The 21305-nt window shown below is 40.0% G+C and overlaps 1 protein-coding gene across 1 annotated transcript; it reads right to left on the bottom strand.

The window, feature by feature from the left end:
* Nucleotides 1–17766: 17766 nt before the first annotated feature.
* Nucleotides 17767–21305, bottom strand: FGFBP2 (fibroblast growth factor binding protein 2). The gene is made up of 2 exons (XM_083835780.1): nucleotides 19733–21305; nucleotides 17767–18834 (listed from the first exon to the last, which is right to left on the bottom strand). Exon 1 carries the CDS (start codon nucleotides 20370–20372, stop codon nucleotides 19746–19748), a length of 627 nt encoding a protein of 208 aa, XP_083691906.1. The 5' UTR covers nucleotides 20373–21305; the 3' UTR covers nucleotides 17767–18834; nucleotides 19733–19745.

Raw genomic sequence — 21305 nt, 5'->3', positions numbered from 1 at the left:
CATGAGCTTCTCTAAAAAAGCTTTTCCCAGGCATTGAGAGATGTATCCTGCAATACCCTCAACAAGTTGCCCTTCCACTGTGCTTAGCAGAATTTGGGTAGCAGTGTTCAGTGAGTCTTTGCAAAATGAAAATCATTCCACAAAGCACTTTGAAGTGGCTTTTAGAACATTTCATTACCTACTGTCATACACACACAACGTATTGGGGAACATTTTAAAATAAGTAACTATTCTGCATTAAGGACAGTGTTCATCATAGTGAGATGGTCGTAAGCATAAAGTTCAGAAACTGATTCAGGCTCCCGCAGTGACTGTTACGGGGTCCGAGAGCTGGGACCAACTGCACAGCACTGATCCTCACGCTTCTCTCTCTGCCAGCATTTCTGTATGTAAAGAAATGGGTTATCGATGAAATTTCATTACTGGATCATGTCTAATATATTAATTTGAAAATGAATATGACAGTGAAAAAGCAAACATCAGGCAAATATACAAATGCCTATAAATATGCATTCAGAGCTGGGAACTGGCTTCCCTTAAAGAATGGGTAGAGTAGCTAGTGCCTTTATAGCTAGGATGCTTCAGGTTTTACTGGGGAAAAGTAAGTATGACACTTGTTAGGTGTGCTGTGGAAATAGTTCCAGGACTAAAAGGGGGTGCCAGAAGAGGTGAAAGTAGAAACTGGTGTAAGACAAGCAAGTCTTCCTCTTCAACTCTCCCATAGGGTACAAATGGAATGAGACAAAGGGACTAAGCTATAGGGAATGCATTGTCTGGGCTGGGCAGGTGATGAGGAGACTGTTCATATTCTGTAAAAAAAATAATAATATAAAAAAAAAAAGTCAGAAGCCAAAAAAAGAAGAAAATTAGTAGTTCTGCAATGTGTGAGTGACAGAAAAGTGGGGAAGAGGATTCATATATTTGAAATACTAAGGGTGAATACTTGAATACCTGTGTGCCACAACTATCTGCTGAGCCCTCTGTATATGTTCAGCTCGCTGGGATGCTTCTCATCAGGTTGAGGCACTGGGCCTGCCTTGTGCACCTTTGACTGGCATGAGTTGGTATGAAACTATTTGCAAACTCCACAAATGTGGAAGATTTGTGATTAGCACTGCCAAGGGCTAATGAATAGGGGCAGGGGTGACTCAGGGATCAGAAGATGTTTAACAGCGAGCCAGATTGGATGGGAATCAGAGAACAAAGATAATGTAGGAGAGAAGACAGGGTTGGACTGTCCTGATCAGGAATCCCAAACTGACACCACACAGCATGCACAGTGGTGTCTGCAGGCTTTAGCTTGGGTCATCAAACAGTACAGCTGCATTAGTGTGGCCATGTGCCCAAACTAATGAGCCTCTCATCAGGGCTAATTACCTGGGGACAGTGTCAAGCCAAAGTGGCTACATACACTACCTCAGGTTCTGGCACTCATTCAGGTATGTCTTTATCATGCTCCATTGCCTTGTGTAAGCATACTATAAATTGATTTTTGGGTGACAGATTCGGGAGTTGGTTTGGGCATATCACCAAAAATAAAACCACACAACAAACCAATAAAGCATTAATCTCTGAAGCGTGCAATCTCTACGCCCTTATCAGCAAATCCATTTCTTTGAATGATCTGACATGACAGATATGGCCTCAGTTTTTAACTTCTTTCTAGTTTCTTTGTTTCTAATCTCTGCCTCCAGCCTCTCCTTCCTTCATTTCTCTTTCTCCCTTCAAGAGAACCTGGAAATCCAAACCTGGAACCAAAATGTAATCTAGACTGGAAATACTCTTTCCGTTTCTTCCAAAGATATTGCCCACCTTTGTCCTTAAGAGCAATGGAATAATTAGGATGTATCTAAAGACGTTGTCTGGATCTACTTTGGCTAAACAACTTCTATAGACAGAGGAGAAGAAGGTTACAAAGAAGTATGTAAGGAAGCACAGGCACTGGGACCAAGCACAAGGCTTATAATAAGGAATTATGCTTTCCTACTCTGGCTCTGCTACAGGTTTTCTTTGAGATGTCTATCAGGAGATGCCTGTCCACCAGATGTTCCTTACCTAGAAAGGAAATATGATGCTTGTAGATGAAGTTACAATATTTTTTTTTTTTCTGATATTCATAAAATAGTTTACTGGAGAAACTAATCACAATGTATTGAAAATACTGAAGCCCTCCACCACTCATCACTTTGAGAACTGCCTATTTTGACAGTTTTTGCCTAGCCAAATTGTCAATCCCTGTTAGCTGACCCATTGTTGATGGGACGTATCAAGGTAGTCTTCCTGCTTCATAAATAATGGGGAAGACGGGGAGAGAAAAGGCTGGGCAGAGGCAGATTTGCCTTTCTGCTGCTTTAATATTCCCTTCCTGAGGTCATGGCGTTCTGGACACGTTTGCTCCTCCTGTCTCCAGAATGTAGAAATGTCTTCAGAGAATTCTGCAGCCAAGTGCTTGTTGATACGGGCGATTACATCTTTGAGATGATCTGTTCTGGCCAGATGGACCTCTTGCCTAACCTGCTTAGATGATTTCAAAATCCCAGTAAAAGATTTACTTATTGTGGTGCATGAAATGTAGCCTCATTCTATGGAGGCTGGCCTGGATACCCTCCAGTTTCATTGATATGTCCCCAGAATATCGCTCTTTACTTTTTAAATTAGGCATGGACTGATGTTTTATGGTTGCTTTAACTTACCTGACCATGTAGTATCTATTCACACTTCGCCCCAGTTATCCTCCTGGGAGCTGCCTCATCACCACTTTCAGGTGATCAGAATATTTGATTTCCTCAGCTTTCATCAGGAAAAGAAAGTACACAAAATTAAAGTAGGATTTTCATTTCCTAATTAATTACTCTTAATCAGCACCTAACTGTCAACAACAACAATAAAAAAACCTGCTACAGAACTTGTTTGTAACATGATTTTCAACAAAAGTTTTTTTTTTCTTTCATTCATGCACATTTTAAAGTATGCCTTCGTCTTGCCCTCTGCTGAGCTGAAATGCTGTTTGCTTGTAAACTGCAAGCACAGTTCTGCCACGGAACAAACGGTGCAGACTAATAACTGAAAAACTGCTCGATCCATGCAACATATGGCAACTCTGAACAGCTAATTTGCCAAGATCAGATTTATGGGTACCTGTTTACTTATTAAAATCAAAAGACAGGCACATAAAACATTTGGCAATACTAGGAAATAAAAGCAGTAACTGAAAACTACAAACGTGAATGCCGAAATCCCAATGTGAGTTTTATACTGAAGAATCTTAAACCACTTGTATCCCTGCTGCCTTTTTGACTAAAACTCGGGGCAGTTAATCAGCATTTTATTTTCATTAGAACTGATAGGATTAAATCTAGCTGGTGTCTTTCTGCTGTTCAAGCAAAGAGGAGGTTTTATCTGTATTCCTGATTGTGATTCATAGGCTTGGAAGACGCGCAGTATTTTCTATTTAGTCCTAACGCTGCTCATGTATTATCCACAAATAAATACACGTCTTACATAAGAAATTGTTATTGCTTAAGCCATTTGTTATTTGCACTGGTGCATTAATTGCAAAGTGCAATTTGCTTGTGGTATCATCTGTGTAACATTGTGAGGCTACTGCTCATACAGAGACACTTTTCCCCACAGAATAAAAGGTTGCTTACAAACGGTAAACAGTCGATGAATTCCCTTGACCATGTGCAAATACAGCTACACATATTACATATATTTAGACGTATTACATATACCTAATACAGAATATTAGCTATTTGCCAGTCACACATGTAGGTACTAGGATGTCGTTCTCCATGCAAATGCTCAGGCAGAATGAATTAAAATAGATTCAGCAAGGGAACAGTTGCTTACACTTCAAATTAATGCCTGTGAGTACGGTTCTGTGGCATTCAAGCAATTCTGGTGATGGAGAGTGACTCACGGCACCAGGTAATGTTCCAAGGATATAAAAGGAATAATTTATTTTAATGGTGCTCAAGGGACATCTGAAGGATCAATCCTTTTGTCACAACTTTCCTTTTAGCGCACAGGCTTCCTTGAAAACTGTGTCACCTGGCACAATGTGCCCCACAGCAGTTCTCTGCAGTACGTCGCAAACTTTGTTAAAAGGATGGGATCAGGCATGTGTATTATAAACCTCACTTCATGCTTTTAAATATACACTAGAAGTGAATATATTTTTGCTGCATGACCTGAAGAAAGAATGACATGAAGCACTCTACAGGGTACAGTTCTTTTAAAAATTACCAGCCTGACCATGTGGATGATGGTAAGGCACAGTAAGCTTTCAGTGTTGTTTTTTTTCTTTTTAATTATTATTTTATTATTATTTAATTTTATTTTTTATGTGACTAGCATTCAAGGTTTTCCCTTTGAATAAAGGAACACCATCAATGCATGTCAATCAGACACTTTCAGTGTATAGGCACACACGTTATGAACATGCAATTCTTACTATAATTAAAACAGACTAGTCTATTCCTGCATGGTTTATTAATGACTTTTAATCATTCACAGCCTGTAGGGGTACACCATTTTGCTGAAAATATCTGCTGAAAGACTCAGTATGTTAACAAACATGACAACCATACCCATACCTCCAAGTGCAATATCCCATTTAGCGTGATGGTTGGGTTGCTCTCCGGTTCCTCACTTCCATTCCCAGCTAAAAAAAAAAAAAAAATCAGGTATAACTTTACTTCCTTTTTCATTCTGTGAATGTAGTATCTACAAAAGACAGGAAGACAGCAGCCCTAAACACTGAAGTCCCTTTACATAGCAGCAAGAAAATTGTCACGTAGGCAGTGGCATCAATGCCAGACTTTTTGCATCTCACCGTCCATGCCCAACAGGTCACAATAATCCACAGCCTGTTGGCACACCTCTGGAAGATGCTAGTTCATCACAAACACAGTGGCAGCTTCAGTGCTTTGAGATCTGTTCATATGGAGGCATAACTATTTGAAAGGGGGCAGAAAAAAACTCATCAGCTAACAATAATTTTCAGCCACTTCTCACCTAGAGTTAAATTCATATTAGTAAAATAACTATATAAAAAGGCTTAGATTCACTCTTTGTTGCAACTACAACAGTGTCCAATTATTTCACAAACTGGCCCAAACTAAAAACTTAATTGGAAGAAGAGCATCCTGGTGAAAACTAATATCATAAAACCCAAATAAGGAATAAACAAAACCTAGGTGATTCAAACAAATGTTAGCTTTAAGTTGCTGACAGAACAGCAGAAACTGTATGAGAGTTGTATAATAATTATAAGACAATAAAAGCAGAGCACCTTGCAACACTAAAGGCAAAGTTCTTTTACAGCAAAACAGCACAGCATACATTCACGCGAAGGTTCCCATTGCCATTTTAAACAGGGTTAGTCTTTGTTTACTTGCCGCATTATCTTGGCAAGATTTTGATTAAAATATGCTGAAATTCATTACTGCCAAGGTGCAGGTTCTCTTCAGCCTGGCCCTCATGGGCTCCCAGATCACCCCTGGCCACCAGTGCTGGTCACCAATTACTCAAGCGAGGTGAGAGAAGGGTCAGGTTGTTTTCATATCCAGAGAGAATCACTTTATTTCTTAGGTTAGGGTAGCTGTTTCGAAAAAATATAAATGGTTTGGATGAACCTGAGGAAAGTGAAGCCAAGGATGGAGCATGCCTGTTAGGAATGTGCTTTTGAGATGATGAGGAAATTTGTGCTATTTCATTAGAATGGAGGAAAATTCTGAGGACCACATGCACACTGGGGATGGAATGGTTTGCTGCCAAATGGGATTCACTTTTTTTTTTTTAGCAGGAGGAGGCTGCCCAAATTCAAACAAGGATAGTAAAAGCTGAGATGCTTGCTCTCCCTTATTTTACTGTGAAAGTATGTTGAACCAAACTTCAAGAAAGTTTGCCTTCATTTTGAAACAACTCAAAGACAAAAAAAAAAAGATATAAATAATTGCCATTACTAGCTAACATAACTACTCTCATCTACGCATTTGTTAAGTACTCTTTAATAAAGATAATTGCTACTATACAAGGGTTAGTGAAAAACATATCCCCAAATAAGCAGATCCCTGTTTATTTGCATCTGATAATGCTACAGGGTCACCAAAGAAGAGATAGCATTAGATAGTTTCAGATCCTGGAGTTCTTAGGCTGCTCTCTCTTAATCTGAGATAATCAGAGAATTTAAATGTCCTTTACTACAACAACAGAAAGTTTTAAAAGAATACAAAGGCTATACTAGATAAAGAAAAAATAGAAAAATTATCATATAAAATGGAGGGATATTATATAGAAAGGTGTTCTTCATACTGATTTTCCCAAAGTCAGAAAGAACTTAACCTCAAACACTGAATTTTACATACTTTTGTTTAATTTTGGCTCTAATGGAAGTTAACACTTCCATTATCTCAATCATGGCTAAGGATTCTCTAGGCACAATCATACAATTCTCTGTGGTTTTATTTGAGTGAGCTGGCTGCTTGATTTGTTAGCATTGGTTCACCATATTCAGGGCACACTCAAGCTGTCTTGGCAGCCAGGGAAAACAACTATTGTCTGCTTGCCATGTGAACTTTTGTCTAGTAAGATTTTTATAGCTTAGAGCAATGCAAGAGCCTTTCTGTCTGACCAAAACAGCTTCAGAGATACAATCAGACAAAGGAGTATTCTCTTAAGAACCATAAAATGAATAAAATAATAAAAAGATGCCATTGTAAATTACTGTCTGCCAGCAGACTGGAGTCTACTCAGGGTAATGGTGAGCCATGCACGTCAACAAGAAGGAAGAACTGGACTCAGATGAATTCATCACACAGGTCTCATTGGGACACAAGGGACTGTTTTATGAGCAGTTCTGCTTACCATAAGCGCTGAATTTAACATTCCAACAACCAAAAAAGTTCTTTCAGCTGTCATGAATCCTGGTCTCTCTTTAAAGCATTGCAGGAAAATATTATCCAACTGAATGGCCAGAAAAAGCCTTTGCACTAAGGCAACGGCAACGCTGGTGGCGTTGCTAAAGGAAGGCACGGGTTAGAAATGAGAGTCAACCTCTTCTAGTTGTAATCCACCCACTTGTAAAAGTAACATTTTTTCTTAGTCCTTGGCATTTGAATTAAGCACTTGTTTTAGTTTTTTTTTTTTTCTCTGGTATACACAGCAGTCTCCACTGAATTGCTTTCTTTGCAGGCAGCAAAGCTGTTAATCGATCCTGCACAGGTGAAGTGAACCAAGATCAGGTGAGGGCTACAGTGTGGTTTGGAACATTTCAAATATTCACCAGATCAGCAGTGAAATTCACCTGCGCCTCGGCGTGCTTGCAGCATGATACAGAATGAACGTGAAGGGAGTTAGAGTATGTACAAGCCAGGACATGGTACATTAGAAAGACAGTCTTTCCTAGCTGCTGACCACTTTTTCAAGGTCGTCTTTAGGCTTCTATAAACCATCTCTGATCTGAACTGATACAATCGACAGTGGGTTTTTGTTTGTTTGTTTGTTTTCAAGCAAGCTGGAGCAATTATCTTTTCTAGCACTCACTTCGAGAAATCAAAGTGACTTGGACTTCCTTCCCAGTTTTTCTCTAACACAGCCCTGGTCAGAACAGCTGGGCTTTCAATAGCGTACTTTTGCTATCAGCGATAGCTCCGGGCTTTGGCTGCTCTCTAGATCCCTTCCATAAAGCTTTAAGCTGTTCTCTGAATAAAGTAAGCTGTATCGGTAAATACACGTGTGCATATACACAAATGTATATATAATATAAAGTATTATTTACAATATACAATAATATTGAATAGTTTTCTCCCTTTCATTGTAGTTCATTAATATCAGTAGTTTTATTTACATATTTGTTGAAATAAAGGATTTGTTTATTTGTGTGTGGAGGGAGAATAATAGATGAACTTACTCTGACTGAGAAAATACATTGCATAAACCCTTATCAGTGCCTGGTAATTTTGTGGTCTTTAGCACTGGTTCCAAGTACAACAAGACATTTCTAGCACTTGATAAGGAATAAACATTCATTTCAAGTACATCTTTTAAATATAGTGGGGGAACAGAAAACAGGAACTAGGAAATTGTTCCACGAAAAGGAAAGCAGGAATGGAAACCAGGGACTTCATGGTGTTTGAGACTGTGCTGGGTCTGTCTGGGATGGAAGTAATTTTTTGTAGCAGCCCATGTGGTGCTGTGCTTTAGATCTGTGACCACAGCAAGGCTGATAACACACCAGTTGTAGCTACTACTGAGTAGATGCTTGCACAGCATTAACGTTCATCTGTTTCTCATTCTGCCCCCAACCACGAGGAGGCTGGTGGTGCACAAGAAATCAGGAGAGGACACGGCCAGGGCAGCTGACCCCAACTGACCCATTGATATTCCATACCACATACTGTCATCCTATGCCATAAAAGAGGTAGAGAGTGAATGTCTTTGCATTACTTGGTGGTTTTCTTTTCTTCTTTCCTTGACTAAAGTGTGCTTGTCTAGCCCCTCAAATTTTACTTCCTTTTGCTCCTCCATTTCTCTCCCCATCCCACTGTGGAGAGGAGAGTAAACTGGTAGCGGTAGGTGCTTAGTTGCTGGTTGGGTCAACCCACCACAGAGACTTCAATCCTGCAAATACATAACACAATTTTTGATTTCAGTGGATTTCAGCTGGAAGGGAATTGACAGAGAGTTCAGTCCACGTGCAGAACTTCTCCTCACTAAAAATATGATGGCAAAGCTATGCTGATAGTGCCCTGGCTCCACGCCTCTAAACCACCACAGTTACATCAGCAGAGACAGTGATAAGATACAGTCACAGTTGTGACAACTCCTTTGTTGATTTAGATTACTATATTTGATGAAATTATTTTAGCTATGTGGAGAAAGTGTTCTTGGGCTAACACAAGCTATGCCTCCACAAATACCGTCAGCCACCATAGCTGGCCCTATGCACTAAGAGGTTATAGCTATAAAGTTTATCCTCTGTAATTGTTGGGTTATCCTTGGAACATAGTAGAAACAGCCTTTAAATGCAGTTGGGCTGTAGGGCTCAAGAGTTCACATCTGGAAAGGGCTCTGGGAAGTCCTGCTGGAAGCTCAACAAGTCAAAACAATGCCTGTAAAGGTTTGTGTTTCACAGCTCCTGTGAAAATGCTGAAAGCTCCCAGCCCACACATCTGACATAAGTCTCTCCGAAAGCATATAGAAGGGACAAAGGGAATGGACGAGTCTTCTTTGCAGTCTTTCTCTTTCTTCATACTGAGATCAGGATGTTTGGATATATAGCGAATAGAGGCTAACAACAAATAAAAAGGTTTCTTTACCCGTTTTTCCAAGGTCTAGTGCAACCTGTATGGTTAGTAAAAGCTAAAGGGACACATCCCTCAGCATATATGATAGATTTAGGGCTTGCTCAGTTAACTAATAGAAGATACGACATCTCTAATGATGCTGTTCTTGAAAAGCTTGTGTTTTTCTTGGATCATTTTTAACTCTACAGCTCCTCCACGTGGAGATCATTAACAAGCAAGAAATAAATAATCCTAAACATTAGGTATTATTAATAGTTTATTATTATTATTATTTATTGGGTTTGCAGAGGATTAGCAGTATTCTAAATATTTAGGACATTTTAAAGAGGAATTTAACACTTTTTAGACAGACTGAAGTCAAACCATTTTCTGAAAACAGATGACAGGACATCAGAATGCCACCGCTAATGCCGTGGTGTTACAATTATAGTGTTACAATTCCAATTATCATTAAAATTACTCTTTTTCCCCTTTGTCATATGAAACTCTCGAATTAACTTTTTACTCATGCTTAATTGTATTTGTTCTTGTGTGGCTGCGTGGGAAAGTCACATCTACATCTACATCACATCAGAGAATTTGGTGATTTTCTCCTCTGTGTTGGTGAAGAGGATCTATATCCTGGTTAACTAACCGGGGTGGGAAGAGGGCTGAAGGCTGTACCTAGTAAAGAAGTCTTCATATAACTGCTTCCCACATTGCCTATCCACGGCTTTCATATACTGAGTCCGATATTATTTCATGCAATATTTAAAACAATTATTTATGACACCACCCTCTCATCTTTTCAGGAGGAACAAGTGCAACATGAAGAGAGACTGTTTGTCCCCTGCCCGTTCTCACAGCTGAACTGGAAACCAGCAGTGTTCTCAAAGGTTGTCCACATATCTCGCATTCCTCACAAGAACATCTGACACATGCCTCTAACTCAGAAAAGGTTATCTTTTAATACTTTTGATTGAATGTTTGAGGCTCAGTAGAAAATACAGTATGGAAAGAAGAGAGACTTCAGATACTGCTGGATTTGGCCTGAAAGCCACCTTATTAATATGTCTGATGGTCTGAACTCTTTTCCACTATTGATTAGGACAAGAGTGCATCTCAGACATGGTAAAACTGTCTTTCCTGATGCTTTTGAAATGTTTTCCTTAGGCCAGTCCTCAGAATAGGTAGGTGTTGGGATTCTTGCTGTTAACTCTGGTCGTGTTTGGACCACAGATTTTAAAACAAATGGAGCTAGCCAATTCCTTCTGAGAACAGAATTTTATAGCCTTCTGAGGTACAGCTGAGCTCAGCAAAGAAACCCTAGTCCTTCCACATTTCAGCACCATTAAAAACCCAAAGCTGCTCCTAAGCAGGGTAAGATGCTCACTGAAACATTCTGCCTAACTATGGTCTATTGAACAAAACGGCTCTATGGGTGCTCCATCAGTATGGTAGGCAGCGAGATAGGGTGCATCAGACAGGCTTCTTTCACTCCAGCATTAGGCTAAAGGAGTAATGGTTTTAATTAAATATAAACATAACTACACCAGAGAAACACTGCTGCATTCAGATGGGAGATTTACATTAAACGGTGCTGGCACACATCAGCAAGTCTGAATTCACTGGGCACACTGTATATATTAATCTGTACTTAGCAGCATGACTGTTTTACAGTTGGAAGAATTAATGAGATGCAGACAAACAGATATGCATGCAGATAAAATTATAAGCAGCAAGACCTGAGAAAGAGAAGGAGCCTGCGGTGCAGGATTTGATTATAGTATCTAATACACTTAGCCTATTGATTAAAACAACAACAACAACAACAAAAAAACAGTAAAACTGTGAAAGCTTATTCATTTCCAGAGTGTTCCCACAGAACAGCAGCAAGGTATCTTTGAAAGCAGTGGAAGTGTAATAAAGAGACAATCAGAAATAACTTTTCCAGGGGAGAACTGCAGAGGGATACCTGACAGAAGACTTGCCCTTTTATCTCAGTTTGACAGTCTGCCCAGCTTGCCGATGCCTGACACTTAATTCCTCAGAAGGTCCAGGTTAAAGTCCAGTAAGTTGAAATGAGGAAATCTGTTCCCTGTCTTAATTACAGATCAGAATTAGATTGTTTCTGGTTCTTCCAAAGGTTCCACTGGCAAAAACTTGATCCAGGCTGAAAGTAGTAGTAAAACTGACACTGAGCAATGACAAGAGTCTTTAGGCACTACTGTGATCCTGGTTGCTTTAAGAGCTAACTCAAAGGCAAAATTAGCAGACTGCCTATGTTGCTTTTGCTGTTGTTGGAGCTGAGGGAGCTTTCAGTTCCCTCCTGAACTCTCAGGACTCTGGGCACGAACAGACCTGATGCTTCACGTTGGCATCACCCAGGGCCCTCTCTGCCACCAGACAGCATCTATCCTAGCCACATTAGAAGTTAAGAGCTCACTCTATCTATGGCCAACTTTATCCGGCAAAAATATGCATGTGTAGTAATTTATTTGTTGAATACTGACACAGGCATGCATGTATAGGTAATGGGTGGCTCTGCTTGAGAGCATGTTCAAGTTCTGGGGCCTGTGAAGGATTGACTTTTTTTTTTTCCTGTGTACACTCAGCTAGCAGAATTACAAAAATGCGTTAAATTTTCATTTCTTCTTAAATACTCACCCAGTACTATTTAATATACTAGCTTCTGTCTAAATGTCTGCTCTCAGAGGCCCCCTTACATGTCTGTTTCCTAACCTTGTAAAGGTGGATAACAATACTTGTCTATGTCAGAGAGATGTAAGGAAGTTAATTTTGTATTTCTTTTTCTTTCTTTCTCTCTCTTTCTTTCTTTCTTTCTTTCTTTCTTTCTTTCTTTTTCTTTTTCTTTCTTTCTTTCTTTCTTTCTTTTTTCTTTCTTTCTTTCTTTCTTTCTCTTTCCTTCCTTCCTTCCTTCCTTCCTTCCTTCCTTCCTTCCTTCCTTCCTTCCTTCCTTCCTTCTTTCTTTCTTTTTCTTTCTTTCTTTCTTTCTTTTTCTTTCTTTCTTTCTTTCTTTCTTTCTTTCTTTCTTTCTTTCTTTCTTTCTTTCTTTCTTTCTTTCTTTCTTTCTTTCTTTCTTTCTTTCTTTCATTTTTTAATATCCTGAAATGTATGAATAGAAGGCAATGCAGAAATAAAATGCATTACAATTTCAAACAATTTATAGAACTGAGAAACTAACTTCTTATTGAATTCAGTATCCTGTTGTGTTGTTTACCTTCCCAGGTCTACAGGCCAACAAGTGATGTGCTTATATAAAGCTATTGTAGAAAGCACCCTAGTAATTATATTGTTATATGTCTCTTTAAGTAGCCACAATTATTTTGGTTTTGAATAATTTTAGACAATACAGGGGAAAACATAGAAATGATGATGACAGAAAATTAATTACCTGAGGATTTCCTTTTCAGGTGGATTTCTTTCTCTGAGATGTTTACAATGTGCCTTTCTTCTCACAGATACTCAAAGCAGTCATTTTTCTACACAGGTTTCTAGTCCTTCACAGTATATTTTCTCTGCTTATTGAAATCCTGTGGAAACTGCAAAGTAGTTGAACTCTGCTCTTTGCTATCTGAGTTCAACCAACCATGTAGATGTTTAAGAAGGGCCATTACATAGGCAGAAGGATAATGTGTCTGATGATAAGGATATAAGGTGATCATCCATTTTGGATCCTGGGTTTTCCCTGAGTCAGAAACATTGACATTGCAATCCTCTACAAAAAAAAATAATCATTAATAGTGAGGAAGAAAAATGAGTTTGCCCACTGCATCAAATCACTGTGATTGGTTTATTGTAATTCAGATGAAGTGTGTCCTGCCAAAGGACGCTGCTGCTGCTGAGGTGAAATTAGTGCTCTATAAAAAGTCATCTACGCTGAAGGAAAACAGTGTTTCTGATTTCTTTCTGTTGCTGGCTCACTCTGAAAAAAGATCATGCGATTAGTATAAAGCAAAACTCGAAGCTATTGAATTGATTCCGACTATTTAAAAGATTTCAGGCCCAAGAAGGCAGGGGAAAGCAGATGGCTACAGATGGTGTTCATTTTCGGTGCTCATGAATGGCTCTTACCTCTTCTTATCTTATCGTAAAAAACATCTCCTGCCACCCTGGTGTAGCTTACCAGCCCAGCAGGTGTGGTCTGGATTTCTACAGAGAGCTTTCAATGGCTGGTCTTGGAACATCTTTCTGAAGAGGGAAAGCAGCGCAGGATGGGTCATGGGGCATAGGGGAGCTTGAGGCAGGCCTCAGGGAAAGATGGAGACCTTGTCCTGACATATCACGTCTCCACAGCCTGCTCTGGCACATATCCTCAGGGTAAACCACCCAAGCCCAAGTTCATCAGCGCGTCTCCTGCCCTGGCCGCCAGCCCCTGGCAGGGTGCTGCCAGCCAGACCTCCCCCAAGCACGGCTGCTCCCAGACACACCCTGCAGAACAGCCGAAATGGCTTCATCTGCAGACAAACCATTGTTCTCACCAGTGCTTGGGACCCCAGAGCCCCAACCTATCCCCAACCCCACAAATTGGCAAGATGGCCCCGCAGCACCACAGAGGCCTCACACCTGGGCAATGGAGGGTTCACTCAGGAGATGACCCTCATGGAGGCCACGCCACTTTTTGCCCACACAAGAATGGGTGCTGTTCAACACCTGAGCTTCAGCTTCACTTGTGTCTGAGAGCCATTATGGTCTTCTCAGGTAATGGTTCCTGCACATAGATATGGAAACCCTACTTTGCACTTCCCTCCTGTGATCTTCCAACACTGACCAAGCCTCCTGCACAATTGTGTGGGCTTCGGATAACCTTCCCAGCCTGCAAACACTAATATTGGGATTCCCACATTAAATTTCTGGGGTCCACAAGGAAGGGGATCAGCTCAGTACCTCAGTGATGGTACCCGTGTGGTCTGCATCTGCTTTAAGAGCAGGGCAAGAGAAGAGGGCGGTCGGCTGCTCTCCTGCCCGGCTGCTGGGCTGTTTTTTGACAGAGCAGACTGCAAGACTGAGCCTGGATTTTGCTAACCATTTCCTTCAGCGGGAAGTTTCCAGCCCACTTCAGGTCCTAGGTGAATTCCTAATTTTATTACCACCACGTTTGTGGAGAGGGCCTCCTCACACCACGTAGGCCAGTAAGACAAATAAAGGGGGTAACGAATTTCACAATTTGCACATTAATTTTTACGGGTGGCAGCAGCAGTGACGGAGTAATGCAGTTCCTTCAGCTCGGCAGCCAGCAGACCTAACAGGACGCCTCTGTTTTCTCTCCTGACTACAATCATTGTAAGCCTGGAGGCACTGGAAGCGTACGGCAGCACAGACACCCACGGCAAGTAGCTGGCTGTGCAAACACTTTTATAACATGGTTGAGGAGAGGGAAGTAGGGAGGGGAACCTGAACTTCCGCTGTAGCTCAGGCATTGGCTTAATTTTTTTCTTGCTCTTGGAAGTACTGCAATGGAGCTATCCTGAAAATTCAGTCTCTGGCCTCCTGCCAAATATTTATGGAGTCAACTTTGTACACAGGTTGTGAAAACTAAATAAATAAATCCTCAGGATGTCGGATATATGCTCATGAGATAATGTCTTGTCATCAAACTGACTGCATCTCTTCTGATTTATTTTCTTATTCTTGTTTTTATACGCATATCACATACTTTTTGTCATTGTAAAATGATCTGTGAAGTCTGATGAGAGCAATCTTCTTGTCTGTAAAGGCAGAGGCAGCCAAATGAAATCTCTCATGCTGCAGCTGACTCATCTTCAGAGCAAAAAAGGAGAGACTAGAAGTAACACAGCAGGAGAAACAACAACAACAACAAAGAGCTCAGTAGCCATTAAGTTCCTACAGAAGCAGAAATGCCTGTTGCCATTTCTGGGAAATTTTTAGTATTTTCTTTATCTTCTTATTTTTCTGGAAGATCTTGTTGCCTAAAATCCATGCCATATCAACCAAGACACTTACTGAAAAATCAAGAATGCAAAACATACGACTACAAACCACACAAGAATGACCAAAGCAAACATAACAATTCTCTCAGAAAACACCAGAGTGCACTACTGCATAGTTAAGATAATCTAAAGGCAGACTGAGGAACAACATTATTGAGGTGTGGTTTGGTCTACTTCAGCACAAATGACCCATACACTGCAAATGATCATTTCCTTAGTTTCAGATACTTGATTTTAAGGCAAAACAGATCAGATGTTTGGTATTCCTTAATACATGAATCCCTTGTTGATTTTCTCTGGGGTCAAAATCAAGCTAAATAAAAACATGTACCACAAGACAGAAGCACCACACATGAAATTTCTCAAGACAACACATACAGTTTAGCAAAGGGATCTGCCATCAGCACATACTTAAGAAAATTCTGTCATTTAATTTAGCACAGGTAGAATGGTTGGCCCAGGAGCATTTTTTGCATTTTAAGGAGATACAGATGGTAACAGATGTACACAGTATTAAACAGAACTTTTAAGCATGATTCTGTGTTTTCACTGCAAATTACAGAATCACTCAGACCAGAAGCCACCTTGGGAGGCTTGAAGTCCAGCCTCCTGCTCAAAGCAGGGTCATGGTGAATTCAGACTATGTTGCTTAGACTTTGTCCAGCTGGTCTTGAAAAACTCCAAGGAGAGAGGTTGCAGAGCCTCTCTGGGAAACCTGCTCCCTTTCTCACAATGAATGTTTTTCCTCATGCCAAGTCAGAACCTCACCTGTATCAATTTATGACTATCTCTTCGTCTCCTATCACACAAGTCGAAGAGCCTAGTTCCATATTTTTTACAGCCTCCTCACAGGTATTGGAGGGCAGCTATTGGGTCACCCTAAAAGCCTTCTCTTCCCCTGGCTAAACAAGCCCCATTCCCTCAGCCTCTCCTCACAGGAGCGTGCTTCAGCCCCAACCATCTTGGTGGCTCTCCATTAGACTCACTCCAGTTTATCAACGTCTCTCTTCAATCTTAACTGTATGTTCTAAATACACATCCCTTTACGCACAAATTTTCCAAATGCATCTTGCTTTGCTTTTCTGGAGGCTTACCTTGTTCAAGCAGCGAGTATTCATGAAGCTTCTGTAGAAGCCTAAATGAGAGGATCCTGAGGCAGGTGTACCACACGGCCTCACATTGCACTAGCAGCTGCAGGCCTTGATATCAGGGGTCTTCCTGTCTGCAGGAATCCAGACAAACATTTTAGTGTGCCATCCACTGTCAGGAAAATAACGATGAATTGCACCTCCAGTTGAGCGGATTTCCTTTGGTACTTACGTATACGGGGAGTAACAGGTTAACCCTAAAATGAATGAAACAGCAGGTTTCATTCATTCACAGGGTACTTGAAAATTGCCCTGAACTCACCACAAACACTTCTCAGTTCATTCTTTCATTAATGAATAGCACTTTCATACCAAAATGGTAAACTGAAATGTCATGGCTGTACATTTCTAGTGTTAAACACAGTTAAGTGGCAATGTAGCCAATACAATCACAGCTGTTAGACTAAGGAGGGGTATTTCAGTTAACATCCATTTTTGTATCTATTGAAAGTACTATAATTATAGTTAACTGGCTTGCTGAGGGTGCATAGCATTGCCCAATTAAATGTAATCCAAACCATACATCACCTTGGTAGCAAAATCTTCACGCTTAACTATACATTTTGGATCCTGGATAATTTACAGAAAGCATCTGAGTTCCCAAGGAAAATCGTGCATTAGCACGTATACGTGACATTCGTCCTCTACTAAACAGAATCAATGATGGCCATGTTTTTTAGACTGTATCATCATGAGTTATATAAAGTGTCAGATAACTCTGCTCTGTTGCCTTCTGTGTTCAATGCATATAGATAGAAGAGGGCTCATGGGGCAAGTTTTCTTTCAATGAACTGATGAAACTCATCTTCCCTCCTGCTGTCAAGATGGTGGGGGGCACTGGTTCCCTTAGATGTCTCTCACTGAAAGGCATCATCTCATCTTTGAGGTCATTATTGTTGTAATGGAAACTATTGCAAAACCTTCAGTCTGCTGGGTGGACTTTGCATCATAAAATAAATTTTAAAATACTTAAAAGCAACACCTTAAGAAAACCCCCACTCTCCACTTAAGATTTCCAAATAGTTCCCAAGTATCAATCACTTTGAAGCACTGTAACAGTTTGCAAATTAAACAATTAATTTCTATGACAGAAATAATGAATAGAGGTACTACTACATTTTTTCCTCACAATACAAGAGCCTATGAAGGATAACTGAAAATACAAAATGAAGATTAACCACATTAGATTTATGGGCGACAGAAATATACACTTGCTTGAGCTTGCATTTTACCAGAATTCAAGCTGTATTTCTGCCTTGCATTTACAACCTCCTGCACTGGTCCTGCACTATTTTACTGAGTAGCAAAAAATCATTACTTGCTTTTCCTTTCCATATAATATTTTAAGAGGCTTGGGGACAGAAATTTATTTATTTACTTGGTACAAGGCAAAAAGTTCAGTGATTAGGTAGGCAAGCTCTGGAATTATGAATTATCAAGCAAGAATTGCAAATCTGTGAGTGAAGCTGGATAAGTACCTAAGCATAACTTTGCATTGCATTAATTGTTGAACAGCAATAAAGAGTACTTTGTAGTACCAAGCTTTTCTGGTTGTATCCTTGTTGAGAAGCTCACTTAGGAACAGAAGTTAAAAAAATAGTTGGAGTGTAATGCTTTGTAAATTCAACAATAGGCTATTAGGTCTCACTTTATTGTTTTGATGAGATTTGTGTGAGTGAGGTATAATTTCATAAGTGCATAGACATGAGTTACCTTTCAGAATATTTACTGAACCTAAGTGTTAATGTGACTACCAACAGATCCTGACTATATTGAATTCTACAGCCACATGAGATGAACACCTCTAACCTGCTATGTTTAGAAGTGTACTTTTACAATACTCTTCTATTTCTTCATTTTATTTTTCCTGCTGGCTGAAACCTATCATTGTAATATTAATGTAACAACATTGAAAATATTAATATTCATGAAAACATGTAATAGTAGAAAAATGACTCAGATCTGTAATTTCTCTTACGCATTCTACAACCAATCTCTTAAGAAACAGGTATCATCATGACTTTACACAAGTAGCGCCATTTATTCAAAATTGTAAGAAAGCACAGCAAACACATTTTCAAAATTCTTATTTTTATTGTTTGCCTTAACTGTAGCATCATGTACAGCTTTCTCATCTGACAAAGCAAAGCAACTGAGCACACACAAAAACCTGTTCAAGATCATCACAAGGAGACCCTTGGTTACAAAAATGCAGTACATGCAAGAGTTAGCTTATCGTAGTATTTCAAGTACAGGTCACTCCAGTTTCATGCAGCTTTCAGGGATGTTAAAAAGCTCCATTTTCGGGGTGCAAGGAGAAAACAGCTACAACATTTATAGGGATTACTCATTTTTACATCAAATTCTTAAGTCTAAGTTATTAAACTACAGCAGGGACCCTTCTTCAGCAGAAAATTTTTTGCTCTGCAAAACAAAAAGAAAAAAAATTAGTCACTTTGCTGCATTAAGTACAACCAAGATCATTAGCAGACTAAGCACTTAGACTGGCTCACGCTGCATATATTCCCATTTCTGTCAACAGTTCTTCAGGGTTAGTTGCCAGCTCCTGGCAGTCTCCCTGAGGTTAAATGTAAGTGGGTATAAAACCAATTACTTCTATAAGGGCTTTGCCACTTCATATCCCGGCTAAAAACCTGAGACTTACCAGACAAGCCTGCATGGGATCACCTAGCACGGCTACAGAAACAGATGTGGAAACTAAGGCAGTTTGGTTTCCATTCAAATCTACAAGTTGTTTATGAAATACTTTTAAAACATAAATGGTTAAATACTAACTAGCAGTTTTGATGAACAGTTTATCCTGTCAGATTCTAAATATAATTCTATAAATTGCACTTTTTATACGGGTCTGATGTATTTGTTATTTATCACATTTTGCTGGCTTACATCCAAAAAAAAAAAAAAAAAGCCCAAGAGGGAAGGAAGGACAGAAGGGAGAAACAAGCCCTAATCAAACAGTTAAAATGAAATACCATAGGATTCAGACATACATTCTAACAGGAAAAATACAAGCGATGCTCACTATTTGGTATCAGCAGATATAACCACCATCTCAGTACATAATGAACATCTCACATGAGGCTGCCAGGGAGCCCTGAACTATCGGATATCAATGGGAGTTTAGGCTCTCCAGCCACTCAGAAGCCATAATACCACTGACTTTCCAACTTCAGATTTTAGTGACCCTAAAGCCTCCCTGTCCATCCCCTTGAGAGATCCCCAGGATTAAAACAAAGATAAACAGAACTACAACAGGTTTACATTTCGGTATGCTCTGCTGTGCTTCAAGACAGAGTTTTACCTGAAGCAAATCCTTAACCTCTAAAGATGCCAATAACGTAGGAGCAGAAACCATGCAGGGATTCCCAGCAATGTTCCCGTGCCAGTTTCATTGCTTCCGTTTCATTTTCAGACCCTTGACCGTGTTGGGTTGGTTTTATAAGAGGTAGTATTGCAGGCTTCCCTATTTTCTTAACAGAGCTTTTCCCTGCTCCCCTCACAGAGGCTGAAGTTTTCTGGACTGACTTGTCCTGATTTGCTAGGTCTTCCGGCTCCATACCAGCAGCTATTTGCTTCATGAGAGCATCTGCAGGAGCCTTTTGGCACATGGTGGCCTTCAACACTTGTGTGGATTCGCAAGCGTGAGGGAGCTTTCTAAGTTCCACGGCAATCTGATTCCAGTAGAGTTTGGGATTGTTTCGGAAAGGACGGCAGACCGACGGCTTGCCGGTGTATTCACACCAGTAGGACTTGCCTTGGCTTTTGCATTCGATTCTTAGTTTCATCTCCTCATCCCCACTCATGCTCATGGTGCAGACGTCTTTGGTTTTAGTCCGAAAATTGATTTCTTCTCCATTGCTTCTCTTCTTTGGCTTCAGTTTCTGTCCCCATCCTGCCACGCCACAGATCACTACTAGGAAAAGAAGGGCAACGCTCTTCATGGTGAGATCCTTGAGCAAAAGGATCCGAGAAAGTGGAAGTAGTAAGCACCTGGCTGCTCACAATTTAAAGGCTCGGTGCACAAAGAAGCCTCTTTCCAGCTAGATGTAGGATGTAAATTTTTTCATTTAAATAATAAATCACCCTTCAGTAGGCATGTGCCCATAATTTATAGCCCAAGGGAGTGTCAAATAACCTGTGAACTCCCAAGAAGGTAACAAGACAAATCTTGTAAATGCAGTTAAATACAGAACGATAGTTGTATAACCGAGAAGCACATTCCTGTCCAGGATGAACATGTCGTATTTGATTTTTAACAGGTATTTTCCATTCTTCAGCTGCTTTATAGCTATCTTCATGCCTGAACTTGTAAAACCATGTCGAAGTAAAAAAGATAAAAGTGCCAAAACTATCTATGCATATACATCTGGATGATTATAAACATGTCCTACTAATAAAAGCTGATTTGTGCAGTGGCTTTTCTGTGGATTTGCACAGCAAGGATGCAACTTCAGTACTTCATTTTGTCAGCACTTGACATACACTGCGGACACAGGGAAGAATCAACTGCACAATCTTTAAGTCCTGAAAGATTTTTAGTCTTGCAATATTTAAATACTTGCAATATTTAAAAATATATATGGAATGAGGCTTTAGCAAAATAATGTAGGCCTAAACATAAAGCAGATGTTTGGAAGTTTTATAATTACCGTTAATCCTTGGGTTATTTTCAGCCAACAGTGCAAGACAAGAACTAGCTTATCACAGCTCTCAGCACCAGGGAATACACCCTAGGAGATGTCAAACTTAGTTTGTGCTTTAACACATATTTGTGCTTTATCACCTTTTAGCCCCCCCCGCCCCCTTTATTTTTTTTTAAATATCTCCCTGTTTATAATAAATGAGACATAGGTAGGTCACAAACCAAAGACAGG

The sequence above is a fragment of the Anser anser genome, assembly GCF_964211835.1.
Source record: "Anser anser genome assembly, chromosome: 4".
Classification (NCBI taxonomy): Eukaryota; Metazoa; Chordata; class Aves; order Anseriformes; family Anatidae; genus Anser; species Anser anser.
Note: the sequence above shows the minus strand (reverse complement) of the source record. Positions and strands in the feature narration are given on the sequence as shown.

What these genes read in the sequence shown, in the direction of transcription:
- FGFBP2 (XM_083835780.1), bottom strand. Translation starts at nt 20,372, where the DNA reads ATGAAGAGCGTTGCCCTTCTTTTCCTAGTAGTGATCTGTGGCGTGGCA.